Raw genomic sequence first — 16,934 nt, 5'->3', positions numbered from 1 at the left:
TGATTGACTGACAAAATGGTTTAATGATTGATGAGCGCACAGCTTTAGAGGTAAACATGGTCAATCAGCTAAGGCTATTGACTGACTGGACTGGCTGGAAATGATTGATTGATTGACTAAATTAAAATTTTAGCTCAATGATGGATCAATGAGCAGCATAAATTGATTGATTGATTGACTGACTGACTGATGATAGAGCAAAGGAATCCAGTCTATGTATCTGAAGTTCTCGCCGAAACTTTTCTTTGCATTCAAAGACAAAGGCATGTGAAAGGCCTGATACGCCTGCTGCTCTCGCATGATGCATCCAGGGTATTTGAAAAATAGCAAAATAACAAAAAGCCGCAATGGTTGAGCGGAGTGCTATAAAATAACTTAAGCAATCGCCCAGATACCGCTCAGAATAAGTGCAAGTCAGCGCGCTAGTGGGCGTGGCAACTGACACCACTCGCACCACTCGCACTTTCTTTGTGGATGGCGCACGAGGCTTGCGTTGAGGCCCCACCACACACTTAAATAAATACGTGCTAATGCCGAAATAAAAACCTCAAGTCAAATGGTAAACTACAAATAGTGTGCAACTTGAACTGGAACTGAAACTGAAACTGGAACTGGAAGACGGACGACGGCCTCAAGGTCATCAGGTATCCAAGAGGTGCTAACTAAGGTAAAAGTAAAAGATATCTTAGGATTAGAAGTTTATTAACACGAATCCATAAAGTTCTTCGTTACATTTATGTTATATACATATATATGATATATATATATATATATATTACTCTTGTCAGATGATAATCTCGCACGATATCCATACTGAGAATAGATGAATTCTATCAAATAGGTTATTCGACTTCGACTTCAACTTCGACTCACATCATATTTTATTTTAGCTTCTTATTTACACAGACATTTGAATTTTACTTCTGTAATTTGAGCGCATAAATCATAAACTTAACTATATTATAGTAGCCGATCTGAGACAGTGCTTAAATAGACATCAAATAAGCAGATAATGTTACAGAACTAACCTAAGCGACTTGTCAGATATACAGATATATAGATAGATAGATTCGAATTGACAAATCAAATATGATTAACAGCTGAATTATATATATGAATATATATATATATTTATAGACATATATATATATCTACATATATAGCTCAAATTGCTTTAATATACAATGAATGCATCTATTATAGAGTTAGTCAAAGAAACCTTAATCAAAGCTGGCAACAAAAAGTGTTGACAATGTCTTACAATTACGTCGTTGATATATAGTTATATATGTATATAGGATACAGAGGATTTGATTTAGATAAACAACGTTTTCTATTTATAAACACTTAGCTCAACCTCTGTCTCTTTCGCACGCCCTTCGCCCCCTGGATCTCTTTTTGTACCTTACTCTTCTTATCTATGGACATATATATATATATATGTTTGGATTTTGATAGCTCGATTCTTAAGCAGCTGTTTTGGGTGTTAGAACAAGAGCCAAGTAGTTTTTTACAAACTTGACTACATATTATTTACACTAAAAGCCAAAGATAATGTATATATAGAGTTAGAGCGAGAGAGAGCTATACAAATACACACATACGTAGCACTACTATCTTTCTAACGCAGCTACATAAGTTGGTAACAGCCTTACATAGATCGGCATTATCATGTTGTACAGCGAGTGGTAAAAATTTATGAGTATTTGCGTAGCTTCGCCAGCTGTAAAAGCAGAACTAGAAGAAGAAGCAGACGATCTGCTGTCTCATCTAACGATCAAAGACCACATTAGTTAAATGACAACGAAATCACGCTAAACATATTTCAAAACCTGAGGGTAAGCTGCCTGGTAAAGTTAATGTTAAGTGCTAACTGCAAGCAAGACTTCCAAACTACTTCGAGCTTATCAAATAGTTAAAAACTCTCATTCGTTTCTATACAAATCAATGTTTATTAGAAGTTCGTCCTTTCCATAGTCCAGTTGCAAGGCTCTTGGGCATTGCGATCAGTAAACATATGGGTTTTTGGTCTAAGAAAAAAGAGGAAAGCCAACTACGAATACATAAAATAAATGGCCTTTTTTGCTAAACGCTTAAGTTAAAATCGAATTCAAATTAATTAATATAACATATAAAACTATAAAAAAAAGGAATTGGAAAGAAACGAAAACAGAACGTATTGCTGAGATACACACCCATAGACCGTTAGTTGAAAATTACATATACATATACATATATATAAATATATATACATATATATAATGCTTAAGCTGGGATATGTACAGCAGGAATAGAATTGATGCGTCGACGTGCTACGAAAAGCTGCGCTTCAAATGTTTTTCATTTATACAACGGATTGATCATAACTAGATGGAAGATATAATATATATCTACATATATATATATATATCGATATAAATATTTATGTGTACAGATACACACATAGAGCTAGGTGTATGCACGAGCGAATCGAAGCTAAAAGCTTCCAACGACTAGGATCATCTAGGGGCTGAGCGGGTACAACAATGCTTTAGCTACTTTGTAAATGTGTGCGTGCGTGTATGTGTGTGTGTGTGTGTGTGTGTTGATTAACTCCTAATGGAAATGAAGCGAGAGAGATCTCAGCTATACTCTGTAGCATATGGCCAAAGCAGCGACGCTCTCACAGAGCACTCCACTCCAAGGAATTTGGAAATGTTGTATGTGAGTAGTCTGATCTGTTTAGATTGGTTCAAAATTGAAATGGAGGCGTATCACGGCAGGTGTGCGCATCCATCGGTGTTATGACAACGTGCAGGGAGAGCGTATTGCGCTGATTGCCCGTTAAATGCGGACTCAAATTGCGCGAGGTGTGCTCCAGCTCGTCGAAGGGCAAGAGATTATCCAAGTTGATGACACGCGCCTCATCCGAAAAGTATTCGGTGCGATGGACAACGGTGCGTATGTGCTCAATCTTGTTCTGCACGCCAACTATCAGCACGGCGACCTGTGAATTCGATAACTTTAAATTAATATAGCTCCTTGGTATAGACGTGTGTACGCACCTTGAAACGCTCCTCGCCAATGTCCTGATGCTTGCATGTGACACGCAGTCGCACCGTGTTGAGCGAACAGCCGGGCACATCCTCGCCCCAGACCATTTTGGCCTTGTTGTACTTGACGCCGCGCGGAAAGAACTCGATCTCCCAGGTCATGCACGAATCTTGAAACAAATTCAATTAAAAAGTTGTGAAAGACAGCAGCTGCCAGACTTCAAGACTTGATTCTTAAGGTTTTCGTAACACTTCCTAAAAAAGACTCTGTGAAAGTGAACTCATTGGGAGCAAATAGATTCATTGCTATAAAGATTTACTGTAATTTAGACACCTCTCAAGATTGAATAGGATAGACTTAAAGGAGACTGTGGAAGACATTCATCAGTTCTTTTACCTGTCTATGATACCCTAACACTGTCGAATTTATAAGGCTCCATCTCGCTATCGTTAAATGCTTATACAGTTAAATGCTTATAAATCCGAAACACTCACCGTCCTTAGTCTCGGCAATGTGTCGTTGTGAAAAGAAGCAGGTGACATAGGGCTTGTAGTCCTCGATCTTGTCAAAGTTGTGCACATCGATGCCGACGCTCCACGTGTCGTTCCAGTAGAGTCGAGGCGTGAATTGCAATTGGCCGCATTCGGTTGCACGGATCTCGCGCACACGATCCTCCTGCCCGGAATGATAGCTCATGGCGATGGCAATGCGATCGACCAGAAATTCCTTATGATATTCCATCAGCGGAACGATGAGCAGATGTGCCAGCTCCCTGGGCGTCATCATGCCAAAGCGTATGTGCATGACAGTCTGCTCAATTAGCTCCATGAAGTTGCTGGCCCTTTTGTCGGCGCTGAGGCCGGTTTGGGCTTCGATTAGTCCACGGCGATGCAGCAGCCACGTCTGCAAGATGCTAAACAATTTGTACTCGCTGGTGACAACGATGTCGTTCTGCTGCAGCAGCAGCTGCAGTATGGCGGGATCCATTTCAACGAAGTCCTTGGACTCGGCCACCAGTTCCAAATTGTTTTTGAGGAAACGCTTCAGCGTTTCGGTGAGATCATTGTGCGTGGGCGTAAACGAGAGCGTATATTGCAGCCAGGAGACCAAAAAGCCATTGGTCGCTGCCTTGGCCACGTGCTTCGTCATATAGCCGATGCACAGCTCGATGAGATCTCGCACATTGTATTTGTCGGACAATGCCAGCATCGGCATCACCGTCTGCAGTGTCACCTCGATCTGACCCACATACAGATACTTGATGAACTGTGGAAATACAGCCGAACAGCAGGCTTCCTCGTGCAGCTCGATCACGTGTTTGCTGCACTCGTTCCACTCCGGATTCATCAGCATGACTTGAAAGACATCACTGCTCGCACAGAGTATGACACGGTGTGCCGGATACTCCTTACCATCTACCAGCAGAACAATGTCCGACATCAGTTGCTCCGCATACATGTGGGCGATCTTATTCAGCACGCTGTTCGGATCAATCATCTGCTACACACACACACAAACATAAATATCAGTATTTGAAATTTATTGTTGCCGTTTCTTTGGGGCATTTGGGTGAGGGCTAGTTGCCATTTGCATACTCACGGTGCTTGCTCCATCTTGGGTTTCATCTGTTTCCAGGCACTTGCGCCGCTTGGCATCCTGGTCATCGTTGAGGGCTGTGCTGCCCTCGGTGCCGTTGGTGGCTGCAGCGGCCGCTGCTGCTGCTGCAGCGGACGCATTGCTGCCACTGTTAGGCTCTGCAGCAGCTGGACTAGCGCCTGCGCCAGCTGCCGCTGCAGCAGCGGCGGGAGCAGCAGCAGCTGCTGCTGCACCACCAGCTGCCGCAGCAGCACCCGCAACCCCAGCTGCTGCTGCTGCTGCTGCAACACCACCGCCACAGGCAGCAGCTCCACCAGAGGCGGCCACGCCGTTACTGTTAGCGTTCATAAAAATCTTTGCACACGTTTCTGTTTAGCTCATTGTAACACCAGACACTAGCTCCGTTTCTACTCCAAGTTCAATTGATTTGGCAACTCTTGCTGGAAGTGTGTGTTCGTATCGTGGGACATGCCCAATTGGTTAACAGTAGTTTCAACCAATATAAAACTATAAATTGCGTTTGTGTGACTGTGCTACTGTGTGACCGTTTTCATTTTACTAGGAAAAACGTAAATGGCAGGGCAAACATGCCTAACGATAACAACAAATTTTAAAAATTAATATCATTTTATAAATTATTAAAAAAAAAATGTAATATACTTATACACCTATAATATTATTCCTGCAGAACATAAGCAATTAAACAACATAGGATAATATCATAGGATAATATCTGTATTCACGTTTATATGTGACTGTAATAATACCAAATTACAGAGCCAGAAAAAACACCTAACTAAAAGTATTTTCATAGTGCAGGCAAAAATACCAAACGATAATAAAAAACCTGGTTAAATACCAAGTATGAAACCGCAATTTTTCAAATTATTTGTGATATTAATGTTTTCAATTTATCAGTTCCCGTAGATTATGACGAATGTTTAATTCCTTTATACAAGTTATTTCAAAATAGTTCAGAGCTGTATTACACTATAATAACAGATTGAACTCCTTATTGTCTTTATTGGATTCTTTAATATATATAAATTTCAAAAATAGTCTTAGAAAACTTCTAAATGATATACAACTGAAAAAATTGGTTTTGAAAGTTGAAAGTCTCAAGTTGAGATCAACTATGCCACATATCCCTGCTAATATAATATTTATATATGCTTATTTGTCTATTTCATAATGAGTTTATACTAAATTCATGATATAATATCAAAACTGTAAGAAAAACATATCAATTAAATTGCGATTGGATATTTGGCACACGTGAACAAAACTATTCTCGACCAAAAAAAAAAAAAAAAAATGAGAATAGAGGAAGCTTATAAACAGCAAACAGAACAATCACAAAACAAGCAGATTTACATTTGTGGCGCACATTTAATTTTTTTTTTTTTTTTTTGTTTTGAATAATTATATTTTCTGATTTATTTAGTTTCTTTCTTTTTTACTAATTGGATGACTATACGTCCCTCACAGAGGCTGCAATTGCATTCGCTTTCGTTTATGACATTCGCATATGATTCCGTATGTGGATTTGTTCATCATTTGATGTTGATGATGATGCTGATGTTTCTGTTGATGTTGATGTTGGCATTGATGTACAGCTCAGAGCTCGTCGTGGCCGATGAACTTCTTAACGTACGACTGCAGTTCCGGCAGCGAGCGACTGCCCTCGTACTCGTTCTGGCGCTTGCCATTCTTGTAGAGGAAGAGAGTCGGATAGCCCTCGACCTGTTGGTCGATGCATATCTGTTTGTTTTCCGGCGATGTACAATCGACCTTGGCGATCACAATGTCCGCCTCGCTGGTTAGCGTCTCTGTGGCCAGCTGCTCCCAGGTGGGCTGCAGCTTCTGACAGTGTCCACACCAGGGCGCATAGAACTTGACGAATGTAATGCCATCGGCGATGGCCTTTTCGAATTCCTCGATGCCATTTAGCTGTTGCACAGTTTGCTTTTTAGCCTCATCTTGCGCTTCTTTAGCGGCATCATCTAGATCGTTGTTGCCTGTGCTTGGAGCACCGATCATTTTCTCCACATAGGTCTTAAGCGTGGCCAAGTCACGGGCACCAGCATATTTTTCAATCTTCTTGCCATCCTCGATCCAGAGCAGCGTTGGATAGCCCTTGACCTCGAAGTCCTGGCAGATGCTGCGATATTGTGTGCAATCGATTTTGGAAATCGTTGCATCCGGCTCCTTGATCAGCGCAGTGGCCAGCTCCTCCCAGGTGGGTGCCAGGCGCTAAACAATTCAATCCAATTAGTATGTGCACAGAAGTCAAGCAATGTGGATTTAATTACCTGACAGTGACTGCACCAAGGTGCAAAGAACTTGACAAAGTGATTGCCACTAGAAACGTGCTTGGCGAACGTATCTTCCGTTAGGTCAACGACCTTGCCCAAATTGGGATTCTTGTCGCTGCCCTCCTGCAGCTGCTGCTCATTCAAGTCCTCCTCGGCCGGTGTATTCAGCTCCTGGTTAATGAAATCCGTAATGGCAGGCAGATCGCGCGTGCCCTTGAACTTGACAGACTCCGTCTCGCCCAGCTTGAAGAGGCGCAGCGTCGGATAGCCGGTCACCTGATGATCGGCGCACAGCGTCTGATGCTTGGTGCAGTCCACCTTGGCAATGGTCACCTTTGGCTCATCAATGTTCATTATTTCAGCCAGCTGCTCCCACAGCGGATGCAGGCGCTTGCAGTGGCCACACCTGCAAGCAAAATTGTAGAGTCAGTAAAGATGTTGAGTTCGAAAACAACTCTAAGCAGGTAGTTCGAATTCGAATTAACTTCTAACAGCCGCAATTCGTGAGACGAAAGTCGAAAAATCTTCCTTTGTCCCAATTACAAAGTCAAAGTTGGAGTTTCCAAATCACCCTCTATAAATATCATATTAATCGAGTTCATTTCGATTTTGTTTTATATGAAAGCTATTTTCTTTCAGATAAGAAGTCTAGAAGCTTTGTATGATTCCAGACAAAGCACAGTCTATGGATTAGGGGTATAACAAAGCGGGCAACGAAAGTTTTAATACAAAGAGACCATGATATGTATGCATATGTATATGTATATATATATATGTAAGTATGTATGTAAACGCTGATAACGGGGCAATTGACTAACTAAATACGATTGTAAAACTTGAAAACGTAAGTGCGTGCGATGGGTGCTTAGTGTGTGTCAATCAAAGGCGCTTCATGACTTTTGTCAAGTTAAAAACTAAAAAAAAAAGTAAGCGAAAGCCCCTTTGACCGCTCGTAGCGCCCTTATCAAAGTACGTGGTATTCGAAATTCAAAAATAGAAGAATTGTAATCCTCAATTCGTCATCTAAACTTAATAAGTGATTCTATACTATCTGCTAGATATCGAGTGCGACACTCGTGATACTAGTCACGACTTGCAAAAAGGATGCCATCAAAGAGACAGAGAGAGAGAGAAAGAGATCAGTTGTTATCAATATTCATAAATATATATCGAATATATATGTTAATAGATATGTGTGTTGCGCCTCGTGTGCATCTTGTTCAAAAACAGATGCATGTGTGTCAACAACATTTGTGTCAACAACAAGGAAATGTGTTCTAGTTTTGTGTTTTACTATGTTTGCATACTTTTGTAGTACAAGTACATAATTATGAACAGATGTTTCTTTAAGATTGCGTGGCTTTGTCTGCATTGTCTGTATGTGTGTGTGTGCGTATGTGTGCTTAGCTCTCTATAAAACTTTAAATACATATTTGGTTATTTGCTTGGTCGGAATTTAACAAATTCTTGCAAAATTGACATATTAATAGAAATGCTATACGCGTTTTTTAGCAATTATTGCTTACCATGGCGCAAAAAACTTAACAAAGACATTGCCGGCTTCGATGGCCTCGTCAAATGTTTCCGGATTGAGCTCAACGGCAAATTGCTTGTCATCGGCCGGCTTTGCTGGTTCGTCAGTAGATGCGACTGCCAAAAAGGGTCTAAGGCTGAGCGCACAAATGGCCAGCGGTATAATTGATTTAAATAACATTTTGGAGTGTACAAAACTGTCGGTCTATCGTCTTTGCACTTATAAAATACACTACACTATATATTAGCTGTCGGCAACGGTGTGACCAAATATAGATATACCAAATATAAACAGATGGGTTGCATTTGCGGGTATCGATAACTATCGCAAGATATTCGATAACAATAACAGTTAAAAATTGGCTTTAAGTATTAATTTAATTTTTTTTAAATGTCTATGGCTAAACAATGTTGAAAAGTAAACCAAATTTGTATTTTCATTGTTTAATTTATATAACCACGATTAGGATTAATATATATTATTACACATAATGCATGCTTTTTTTTTAAATAAGACCAATTTGTAAAAGCTTAGATTCTTAAAAAATATTTTAATAATTAATATTCCGAAAATTTTAAAATATATATGTTTAGCTATGCGCTTTCATAAAAAAATAAACATCAAAATACTCTTTTAAAATTAAAATAATATATATATATATATATATATATATATATATATATATATATATATATATATATATATATATATATATATATATATATATATATATATATATATATATATATATATATATATATATATATAAATATACATATATTTATATATTATATTAATTTTCTTAAAAGTTTTTTGGAGAAATATATATTTGCCTAAACATTATATAGATTTCTTAAAAATTATTGTTTGTAATTTGATTTAATTTTTCATTTGACTTTTAATTTACTATAGGAATTCTGTATAGGATTCTGTTTTTAAATATATTTATATATTTAAATGGATCAATATCTTAGTTTTTGGGCATAATTAACTGAATGTCGTAAAGTCTGCTATGAAGAGTTCAACGATAGCGAGAATCAAACGGGGAGGCATAGATAAAAACAGTCTTAAGAGTCTTTGTACCATTTAAAGCGAACGGCACTTGTTTAACAAAACCCAGAAAACAATATAGTAATTAACAATTATATGTTTTTTTGTTTGTTTAAATATCGATTGCAATTTCTTCCTTTTTTGATTCTATTTTAATGCCAAACAATTGGTATTTGACTTTTAATAGCTAGGTCCTCAGTAGCTGGAGGCGCCAATCATTTTGCGTATCTGCTCGAAGGACAACCAGAAGGTGAGCGACCAAGGCGCCATGCGTATCCAGCAGGGCAGGAATCCCTTGTATAGAGCGACGAAGCCCTCCTTGCCAACCGTTTGGCGTAGACAGTCCACCGAGCCGCGATAGAGCAGGCCACTGCAAAATTATATAGTTAGGGAATGGAATTGGTTGAACGATTGCCTGCTTACCGTCCCAGCTCGTCGGTGGGCTGGTTCATGATGCGCGTCTTCACCACATCCGCCGGTGTGCCCATAATGGCAGCCACAAAGCCGGCACAAATGGAGGCGAGCACATGGACCGTATGGCAATCGGGCATTTGTAGACGGTGCATGATCAAATGTTTGATCGTATCATATGTGGTCAGATCGCCCAAATTGACTAATGCCGCACGCTGCACATTCGGTATGCTGCCCTTCCACAGACCCTTGACGCCGCCCCGTTGCACAATCTTGCGAAACGCGTGTGCGGCACCATGAACTCGCGGCGGCTCGCCCATCAATCGCCGCTTGCCCTCCATTTGAATTTGAACCTTGACCAGATCCGCTGGCGAGGCCAACCATTGAGCCACTGCACCGGCTGTGACGCCGCATAGAGCAGATTTCCAAACGGGCAGCGCCTGGCTGCCGTTCGCGGTTAGCTCCTTGCGCATCAGATCATAGCTACAGATGCGCACGCCACTGTCAAGGGAGGAGGACGAGATTAGTTCAAGCTAGCTGCAACTGGATATGTGGAGCAAATGTATCAGGAATGCTTGAGGCAATTGCATCGGATGCTACTTAAAGAGTGGCACAGATCATTTGAATTTGAATAATAGTACTTGGTTTGTAGCTTGTTGGTTCAATTGATTGATTGATTGCCCACCTATAGACGACGTGTCTGTAGAGCGCCGGCGTCACGCCCTGCCACAATTTGAGGGCGCCCTCCTCGCGTACAATGCCAAAGGCCGTGGCGACCATGCCGCGATATTGCATCTGGTAATGGGGGGTTGTGGTTCAGTTACATAACATATATATATGTGCAGCTCATATTGTGTATATACATACATATACATATACCTATCCTATACATAAACATACACACACACACACATGTACATGTATAGAACACGGTCTGAAATTGTTTGTTTGATTTTTTTGTCATTTTACATTTCACATTTAAAAAACGCACAGAAATGGATTTATGGATATTTGGCAGCTAGTGGGGTAGGTAGGTGGGTTGGTTGGGTTTATAACAGTCAACTAATCTTAAGTTCTCTATAAAGCCATATCTCACGTCCAGAGGGACACTCCCCTCAACAGCAACACGAAAAAGGTAACAAATTAAAACGCCAGCACCATTCGGCTTATCAGCATGCTGATAATGCACATGACTGACCAAACGTAAGAAAAAAATACAATAAATAAATAAATAAGCTAATGTTAAGTTCGGCACGCCGAAGCGCTTATCTTGATTAAGTGATCCCCCTCTCAGGCAGAAGGTTACAAGTTGTGGGCGTTTGTCAACACTGCAAAGCGGATAGACGGATCGTTCGTTCGGGTTGGGTTAATGGTCCTGCAAGGGTAACGGTTATTAGCAAAAGCCGGGATCAAAAAGCTAGCATGCATGAGAGACCAACACAATAACAAACGGTTAACACCAAAATACCAAAAATATACAAAAAAAAAAATATCAAATAAAAATAAAAAACACTTAAATATGTGCAAACTACTCACGTTGGCTTTGGCACTGCCGCCAATTCTGGTATTGGTGGGAGCTGTGCTGGCCACACTGGCGGCCTCGCCTTGGATTTGCAAGCGGGTCTTTGTGAGATCCAGCGGATAAGTGGCCAGCTCGGCTATGGAGGCGGCTACAACCGAAACAATATATGTGCAGGCAAATGAGTCCGCATAATCATATTTAACTGGTCGCAGCTGATGGCGTCCGCTGTTGATAGCGCCATTGGTTACCGTTGCCGACGTCGCTGAGGCTGTTGCAGTTGTCGCTGGTGCATTGGTGCTGGCTTCTGCGCTGGGTACACTGGTCGTGGTTATGGCAGCGGCAGCTGCAGCAGCAGTTACTGCAATAGTCTGTGATGCTGGCATCTTTGAACTGTAATTGCATTTATTTATTAACAAATTCAATTAAAAATATTCAACTATTTGTTTTGGTAGCTGGCCAAAAATAAACTATGCAGCCCTGTTGCTGCTGCTATTGCCACTGCTGCTGTTGCTGAAGTCAATAATTGAAAGCGCAAAGATCGCGTGACTTGTTAAGCAATATTGAAGCTGCTTTGATTTACGGTTCAACTTTTCAAGGATGATGCTGTGCGCACAATTGGCTCTTGTATATTTTTACATAACAATGACAACAGCAGCAGTACAAGCAAAAACAGCAATAACAAGCAGCGGCAACTGCTGCCAACGACGTCAATGTACGAAGAAACAAAAACAACACAAAAAGGCAAAACCAAAATTAGTTTTTGTTGTGTTTGTTATGCTCGCCTTCTTATTCCCGTAGCCGTTTAACGGCGTCTTATGTTCAATTAAACGCACGCCCTGACCGCGTACTCATTGCAGAATTGATTTGTATGTTTCAAACTGATATTGCTATAAGTGTGTATTTTTCTTTTCTTCTTTATGAGCGCTTATCAATTGTGCATCAATAAAACAAAAAATATATATGTGTTGCACAAAAACAAAAACAAGCCCGAAACTGAGTACAGTGCTGTACAAGGGTGCATAGTGTGTAGAAGGTTTGACAGCGCAAGATTTGTGCTGGATAACTTAAAAACTGCAACTCATAAAAATTAGACAATATACAAAATTTAAATTTTTTAAAATTTAAAATTTTTTAATATGCGTTTATTAATATGTCTGAGTAATGTGTTTGGTAATTGAATTGTCGGTTTTAGAGCCACAATTGTGAACGTTAGTTGCCAACACTGTACTGCAGTTTGCGATATATCGAATTCTATCGATAACAATTGCTGCACAGCGAACAGCTGTTTATGACTTAATTGGCCTTGCTTTTCAAAAACGGGCTTTGCTGTTGCTTTATTTACTATGCGCACTGCGTACGTTATACGCTGATTACTTCATAGCACGGCCCAGTAACTAAGGCGGCTATCAAACAATATATGCAATAATAAAATCAAACACGGTCAGATATAACAATTGCAACATCAAATTGATAAAATCAGCAACAACAATAAGAAAAACAACAATAACACGAAAAGAACTCGTTAATGTAAGTAGCAATATGGTATGAATCAAAAGATAATAAGTAATCTATACTTGTGTGTGGGTGTGTGTGTGTGTCTGTTTTTTTTTTTTTTGGCGTAGTATGAGCAAGACAGAAACAGCCCCACCCAAAGCCGAGTCGAGCGCTCGGCAGAAACTGGATACGTATCGAGTCTATGTGATAACCTGGAATGTTGGCAGCCGATTCCCGGATAACATTTCGCTGCGCCAGCTGCTGGGTCTGCATGGCGAAGCCAGCGGCGATGCTGCTCAGGAACTGCCCGATATATATGCAATTGGATTGCAGGAAGTGAATGCACAGCCACAGCATCAGGTGCTGGGCCTCTTCAAGGAGGATCCGTGGACGCACAAGGCAAAGCATCTGCTGCGCGACTACAACTATGTGGCCGTCAAGACAGAACAGATGCAGGGCCTCTTGTTGACCATGTTTGTGCGCCGGCCCCATGTGGAGCATCTGAAGGACATCGAGGCGGAGTTCACGCGCACAGGCTTTGGCGGCATTTGGGGCAACAAAGGGGCAGTGAGTGTGCGATTCACGCTCTATGGCTGTGGCCTGGCCTTTGTGGTGGCTCATCTGGCTGCACATGACCATCAGCTGGACGAGCGCATCGAGGACTACAAGCAGATACTCGAGAGTCATCATTACCATGTGAAACGCTATCGTGAGATCTACGATCACGACTATGTCTTCTGGTTTGGTGATCTCAACTTCCGGCTGGAGGGCAGCGACAGCGCCATCGAAGTGCGCGACGCCCTTGCCGACGATGCCAAGCACGAAGCGCTGCTGCAGCGGGATCAGCTGTACCAAGTGCGCGAGCGCACGCAAAAGGCATTTCAGGTGCTGCACGAGCGTCTGCCCGCCTTTCCGCCCACATTCAAGTTCAAGGAAGGCACCTCCGAGTACGATATGAAGCGACGACCCGCATGGACAGATCGCATCATGTACGCCGTGCAGCCGCTCAATCGCCAGCCGGGCATGCAGCTGGCCATCGAGCAGTGCTCCTACAAATCGCATCCCGCCTACAATATCAGCGACCACAAGCCGGTCAGCAGCGAATTTACGATCAAGCTATATCCCAATTATCGTGCGCCGGGCGTTACCTTTACGCCAATCTCTGTCTGGAAGATTGGCGACGAGAATACCGTGGAGTATCGCAAGCATGCGGAATTCGAGGAGGGGCCCAACGATTGGATTGCCATCTATGGCATCGAATACGCCAGCCTGGCGGATTATGCGGCCTACGAGTATGTCAATCAAGCTGAATCGCCCAATTCCTCGGACTCGAATCACGAACGGGACTACTTTGATACGCCGGCTCCGCATCGCCATCATCATCATCGCAATCGGCAACGCCTGCGCCGCCAACAGGATGCCAACGAGGAGCTCGTCCGACTTGACTTCGCCGACGATGTCGAGCTGCGCCACGGCGAACAATATGTGCTCATCTACTTCCGCAGCACCGGGCTGCGTGGCGTCACCAGCATCGCGCACATCTCCGGCCCCTTTGTAGCCGAGAAGCGCAGCGGATCGCCGCATCGCACCGAGTACCACGTCGACTAGCTAGCGGAGGCCCTCGACATCTATATTCTGTAGTCGCAAGATCAAACACCTAACGCCTATGCCCTAATTTGTTAAATATCACTCGATCTACACATATATGTTATGTATATCTATCGCAATATGATCCATGTGAATGCATTTCTTGTTAACGATCTGTAATTGTTTTCTATCTATGTATATTTATATATATAACCATTTTGATATGCCTGCTTATACATTTCAATACACGTTACGTGATTCTTATACATATATAGATATGATTATTATTTTATTTTATTTTATTTTACTTTACTTTACTTTATTGTTTACGATATATGTTATGTAATACACAAATACACGATCAAACTAGACCAATTGTCAGACTGTTCCCAGACATATATATACACATACATATACATATGAATACGAACTTTTATATTATCCATTTACAAGGGCCTTCAGTTTATATATATAAATGCATATATTTATGATACTTTGTTTATACATACAACTCCAGTATTATAACTCGGCGGCATTTACAAAGCCTTACTACCCACTTCGATATTTGATATCAATTTTGTCTACAGTTTCAACAGATTTTTCTCATAGACCAAGGTTTTCGTATAGGTATACCCAGTTATAAAAGTTTTACTGCTCTACCTTCAGCTATGATTTATTTCTCACTTACAATTTCCTACATATACATACGTTTACTAAAAATAATATATATATATATATATATATATATCCTCTGCTTTTAAGATCTGCTGCACTACCTGCTCACTTTTGTGTTATCTCTCTTGATGACACTTGTAATGGGTATAGATAACCATATAGCTATATATATAGCTGGCATTATTCACAATTGTTGCAGTTCCTATAGTGCCCTATCTTAAGAGGTAATTATGATTTTCTGTAGAATTTTATAGCGTTCTATGGTATTGTAAATATGAAAAGTTGATAGTCAATATTTATAGGCGTATTACTTAGTCATAGGCTTTATGTGTCTATTTGGTACTTGCAATTTCCTTCAAATATCTGATTGTTATATATATATATACTCAGTTTATTTAAATGGTGTGCTCAGATAAAAGTTATCGATGCTCATTATAAAGGAACCAACTATATATGCATATATATCTAGTATATAGTATACTTATAAACTATATAATATATACTATAAAATATCAGATATATGGCTCTGATAGTTTTCATTAAAATAATCGATAAATATTGATAACAGCACTTTAATTTGCACCTGAGACTCTCAAAGAGCGACTTAAGTCAAGTAGAGCTCAGGCTAGCAGGGTATCTGCTAGTCAATCACACCTGGCTAGAGCCAACTTTCCGGTTTTAGCCATGTTTTCTGCAATGATCTTTATTTATATATATGATGTGCGTTGCTGAAGCATTTGAAGTGCTTTAAAGGGAAACCTGTTTTTGCACTCGTAATCCCCATTAAGTTTAATGACGTCACAAGCGTATTGCCACACCTGCAGCTCCGATTTGCATACAAAAAGATGACAAATTCGCCATGGCCCAAAAAAAAGAGAAGCATACAAATAATACAATTTCTATATATTATATATCTATTTGAAGCTGTCAAACGTTTAACTTTTCTTTAAAATGAGTTTTATTGGATGGTTTTTCTTTTTCTTTTTATTTTCGTTTTATAGATAAGCATATTATATATATATATATATATATATATATAAATACAAATACAAATATAAATAGAAATATAAATACATGATATATAGTTGCCTGCGCTAGTTAGTCATGACTTTTTATGCACAAATACAAAATACTAGATAGTACACATACATGCTATATAGATATATACACACGCTTCTACATATATATAGATATATAGATATATATAATGGGGAAAAAGCTCATTAAATTGTTTGCTCAGTTTTCATTTTTCAGTTTTTCCGTTTTTCAATTTTCGATTTCGTTTAACAATTTTCACATCAAAATTTTGTGCGCAATAAATTTGAAGTAAAGCGCAAATATGGGCAGATCAAGGAAGGTACGCTCCATAAATAATCATGAAAGATATACGAATAAAAAAATATACAAATATTGCAATTGGTCATTGTCTAATATTAATCAGGTTCTTCTATATATTTATATTATTTTTTGAATAGATTTTGCAGACTTTTTCAATTTCAAATTGTTTCGAGCTTTGTTTGGAATACTTGTAGGATCTATGTATATATATATATATATCTAGATATACGTATGTGCCGATAAAAATAGTGTGCTTAAATATTAGTTATGCTCTACACTATATTCGTTGATCAGTGACGTATGTTATATATATGGATAGTATTATTCGAGTAGATGCATCAATTTCAATTGTTCAATTACAATAGCTATTAATATATAT

The 16,934-nt window shown here is 40.0% G+C and overlaps 4 protein-coding genes and 1 long non-coding RNA gene across 8 annotated transcripts; 2 read left to right on the top strand and 3 right to left on the bottom strand.

Moving 5' to 3' along the window:
• Positions 1–1,182: 1,182 nt before the first annotated feature.
• On the bottom strand, positions 1,183–6,235 carry LOC111597235 (BTB/POZ domain-containing protein 17). The gene is made up of 5 exons (XM_030223098.1): positions 6,150–6,235; positions 4,633–4,804; positions 3,528–4,530; positions 3,045–3,202; positions 1,183–2,986 (listed from the first exon to the last, which is right to left on the bottom strand). Exons 1-5 carry the CDS (start codon positions 6,233–6,235, stop codon positions 2,732–2,734), a joined length of 1,674 nt encoding a protein of 557 aa, XP_030078958.1. The 3' UTR covers positions 1,183–2,731.
• On the bottom strand, positions 6,036–8,751 carry LOC111597284 (thioredoxin domain-containing protein 5 homolog). The gene is made up of 3 exons (XM_023311899.2): positions 8,471–8,751; positions 6,942–7,350; positions 6,036–6,882 (listed from the first exon to the last, which is right to left on the bottom strand). Exons 1-3 carry the CDS (start codon positions 8,656–8,658, stop codon positions 6,247–6,249), a joined length of 1,233 nt encoding a protein of 410 aa, XP_023167667.1. The 5' UTR covers positions 8,659–8,751; the 3' UTR covers positions 6,036–6,246.
• A 678-nt stretch (positions 8,752–9,429) lies between these two features.
• Positions 9,430–12,461, bottom strand: LOC111597285 (mitochondrial uncoupling protein 4). 4 transcript variants are annotated; one of them, XM_023311900.2, is made up of 5 exons: positions 12,244–12,461; positions 11,476–11,851; positions 10,625–10,734; positions 9,952–10,440; positions 9,430–9,898 (listed from the first exon to the last, which is right to left on the bottom strand). In XM_023311900.2, exons 2-5 carry the CDS (start codon positions 11,842–11,844, stop codon positions 9,724–9,726), a joined length of 1,143 nt encoding a protein of 380 aa, XP_023167668.1. In that variant the 5' UTR covers positions 11,845–11,851; positions 12,244–12,461; the 3' UTR covers positions 9,430–9,723. The 4 variants fall into 4 exon arrangements, with proteins under 4 accessions (XP_023167668.1, XP_030078954.1, XP_023167670.1 ...); XM_030223094.1 differs by lacking the exon at positions 12,244–12,461 and adding an exon at positions 12,098–12,174; XM_023311902.2 differs by lacking the exon at positions 12,244–12,461 and adding an exon at positions 12,123–12,129.
• Positions 10,857–11,236, top strand: LOC111597286. The gene is made up of 3 exons (XR_002751308.2): positions 10,857–10,965; positions 11,025–11,142; positions 11,202–11,236. It is a non-coding gene; the product is annotated as an uncharacterized LOC111597286 (long non-coding RNA).
• A 273-nt stretch (positions 12,462–12,734) lies between the features above and the next one.
• LOC111597251 (inositol polyphosphate 5-phosphatase K) lies at positions 12,735–14,776 on the top strand. The gene is made up of 2 exons (XM_023311854.2): positions 12,735–12,988; positions 13,084–14,776. Exon 2 carries the CDS (start codon positions 13,085–13,087, stop codon positions 14,561–14,563), a length of 1,479 nt encoding a protein of 492 aa, XP_023167622.2. The 5' UTR covers positions 12,735–12,988; position 13,084; the 3' UTR covers positions 14,564–14,776.
• Positions 14,777–16,934: the final 2,158 nt, after the last annotated feature.

Source organism: Drosophila hydei, unplaced genomic scaffold (genome assembly GCF_003285905.1).
Source record: "Drosophila hydei strain 15085-1641.00,03,60 unplaced genomic scaffold, DhydRS2 tig00000131-arrow-arrow-pilon, whole genome shotgun sequence".
NCBI classification, from domain to species: domain Eukaryota; kingdom Metazoa; phylum Arthropoda; class Insecta; order Diptera; family Drosophilidae; genus Drosophila; species Drosophila hydei.
This window is presented reverse-complemented; position numbering and strand designations above follow the sequence as displayed.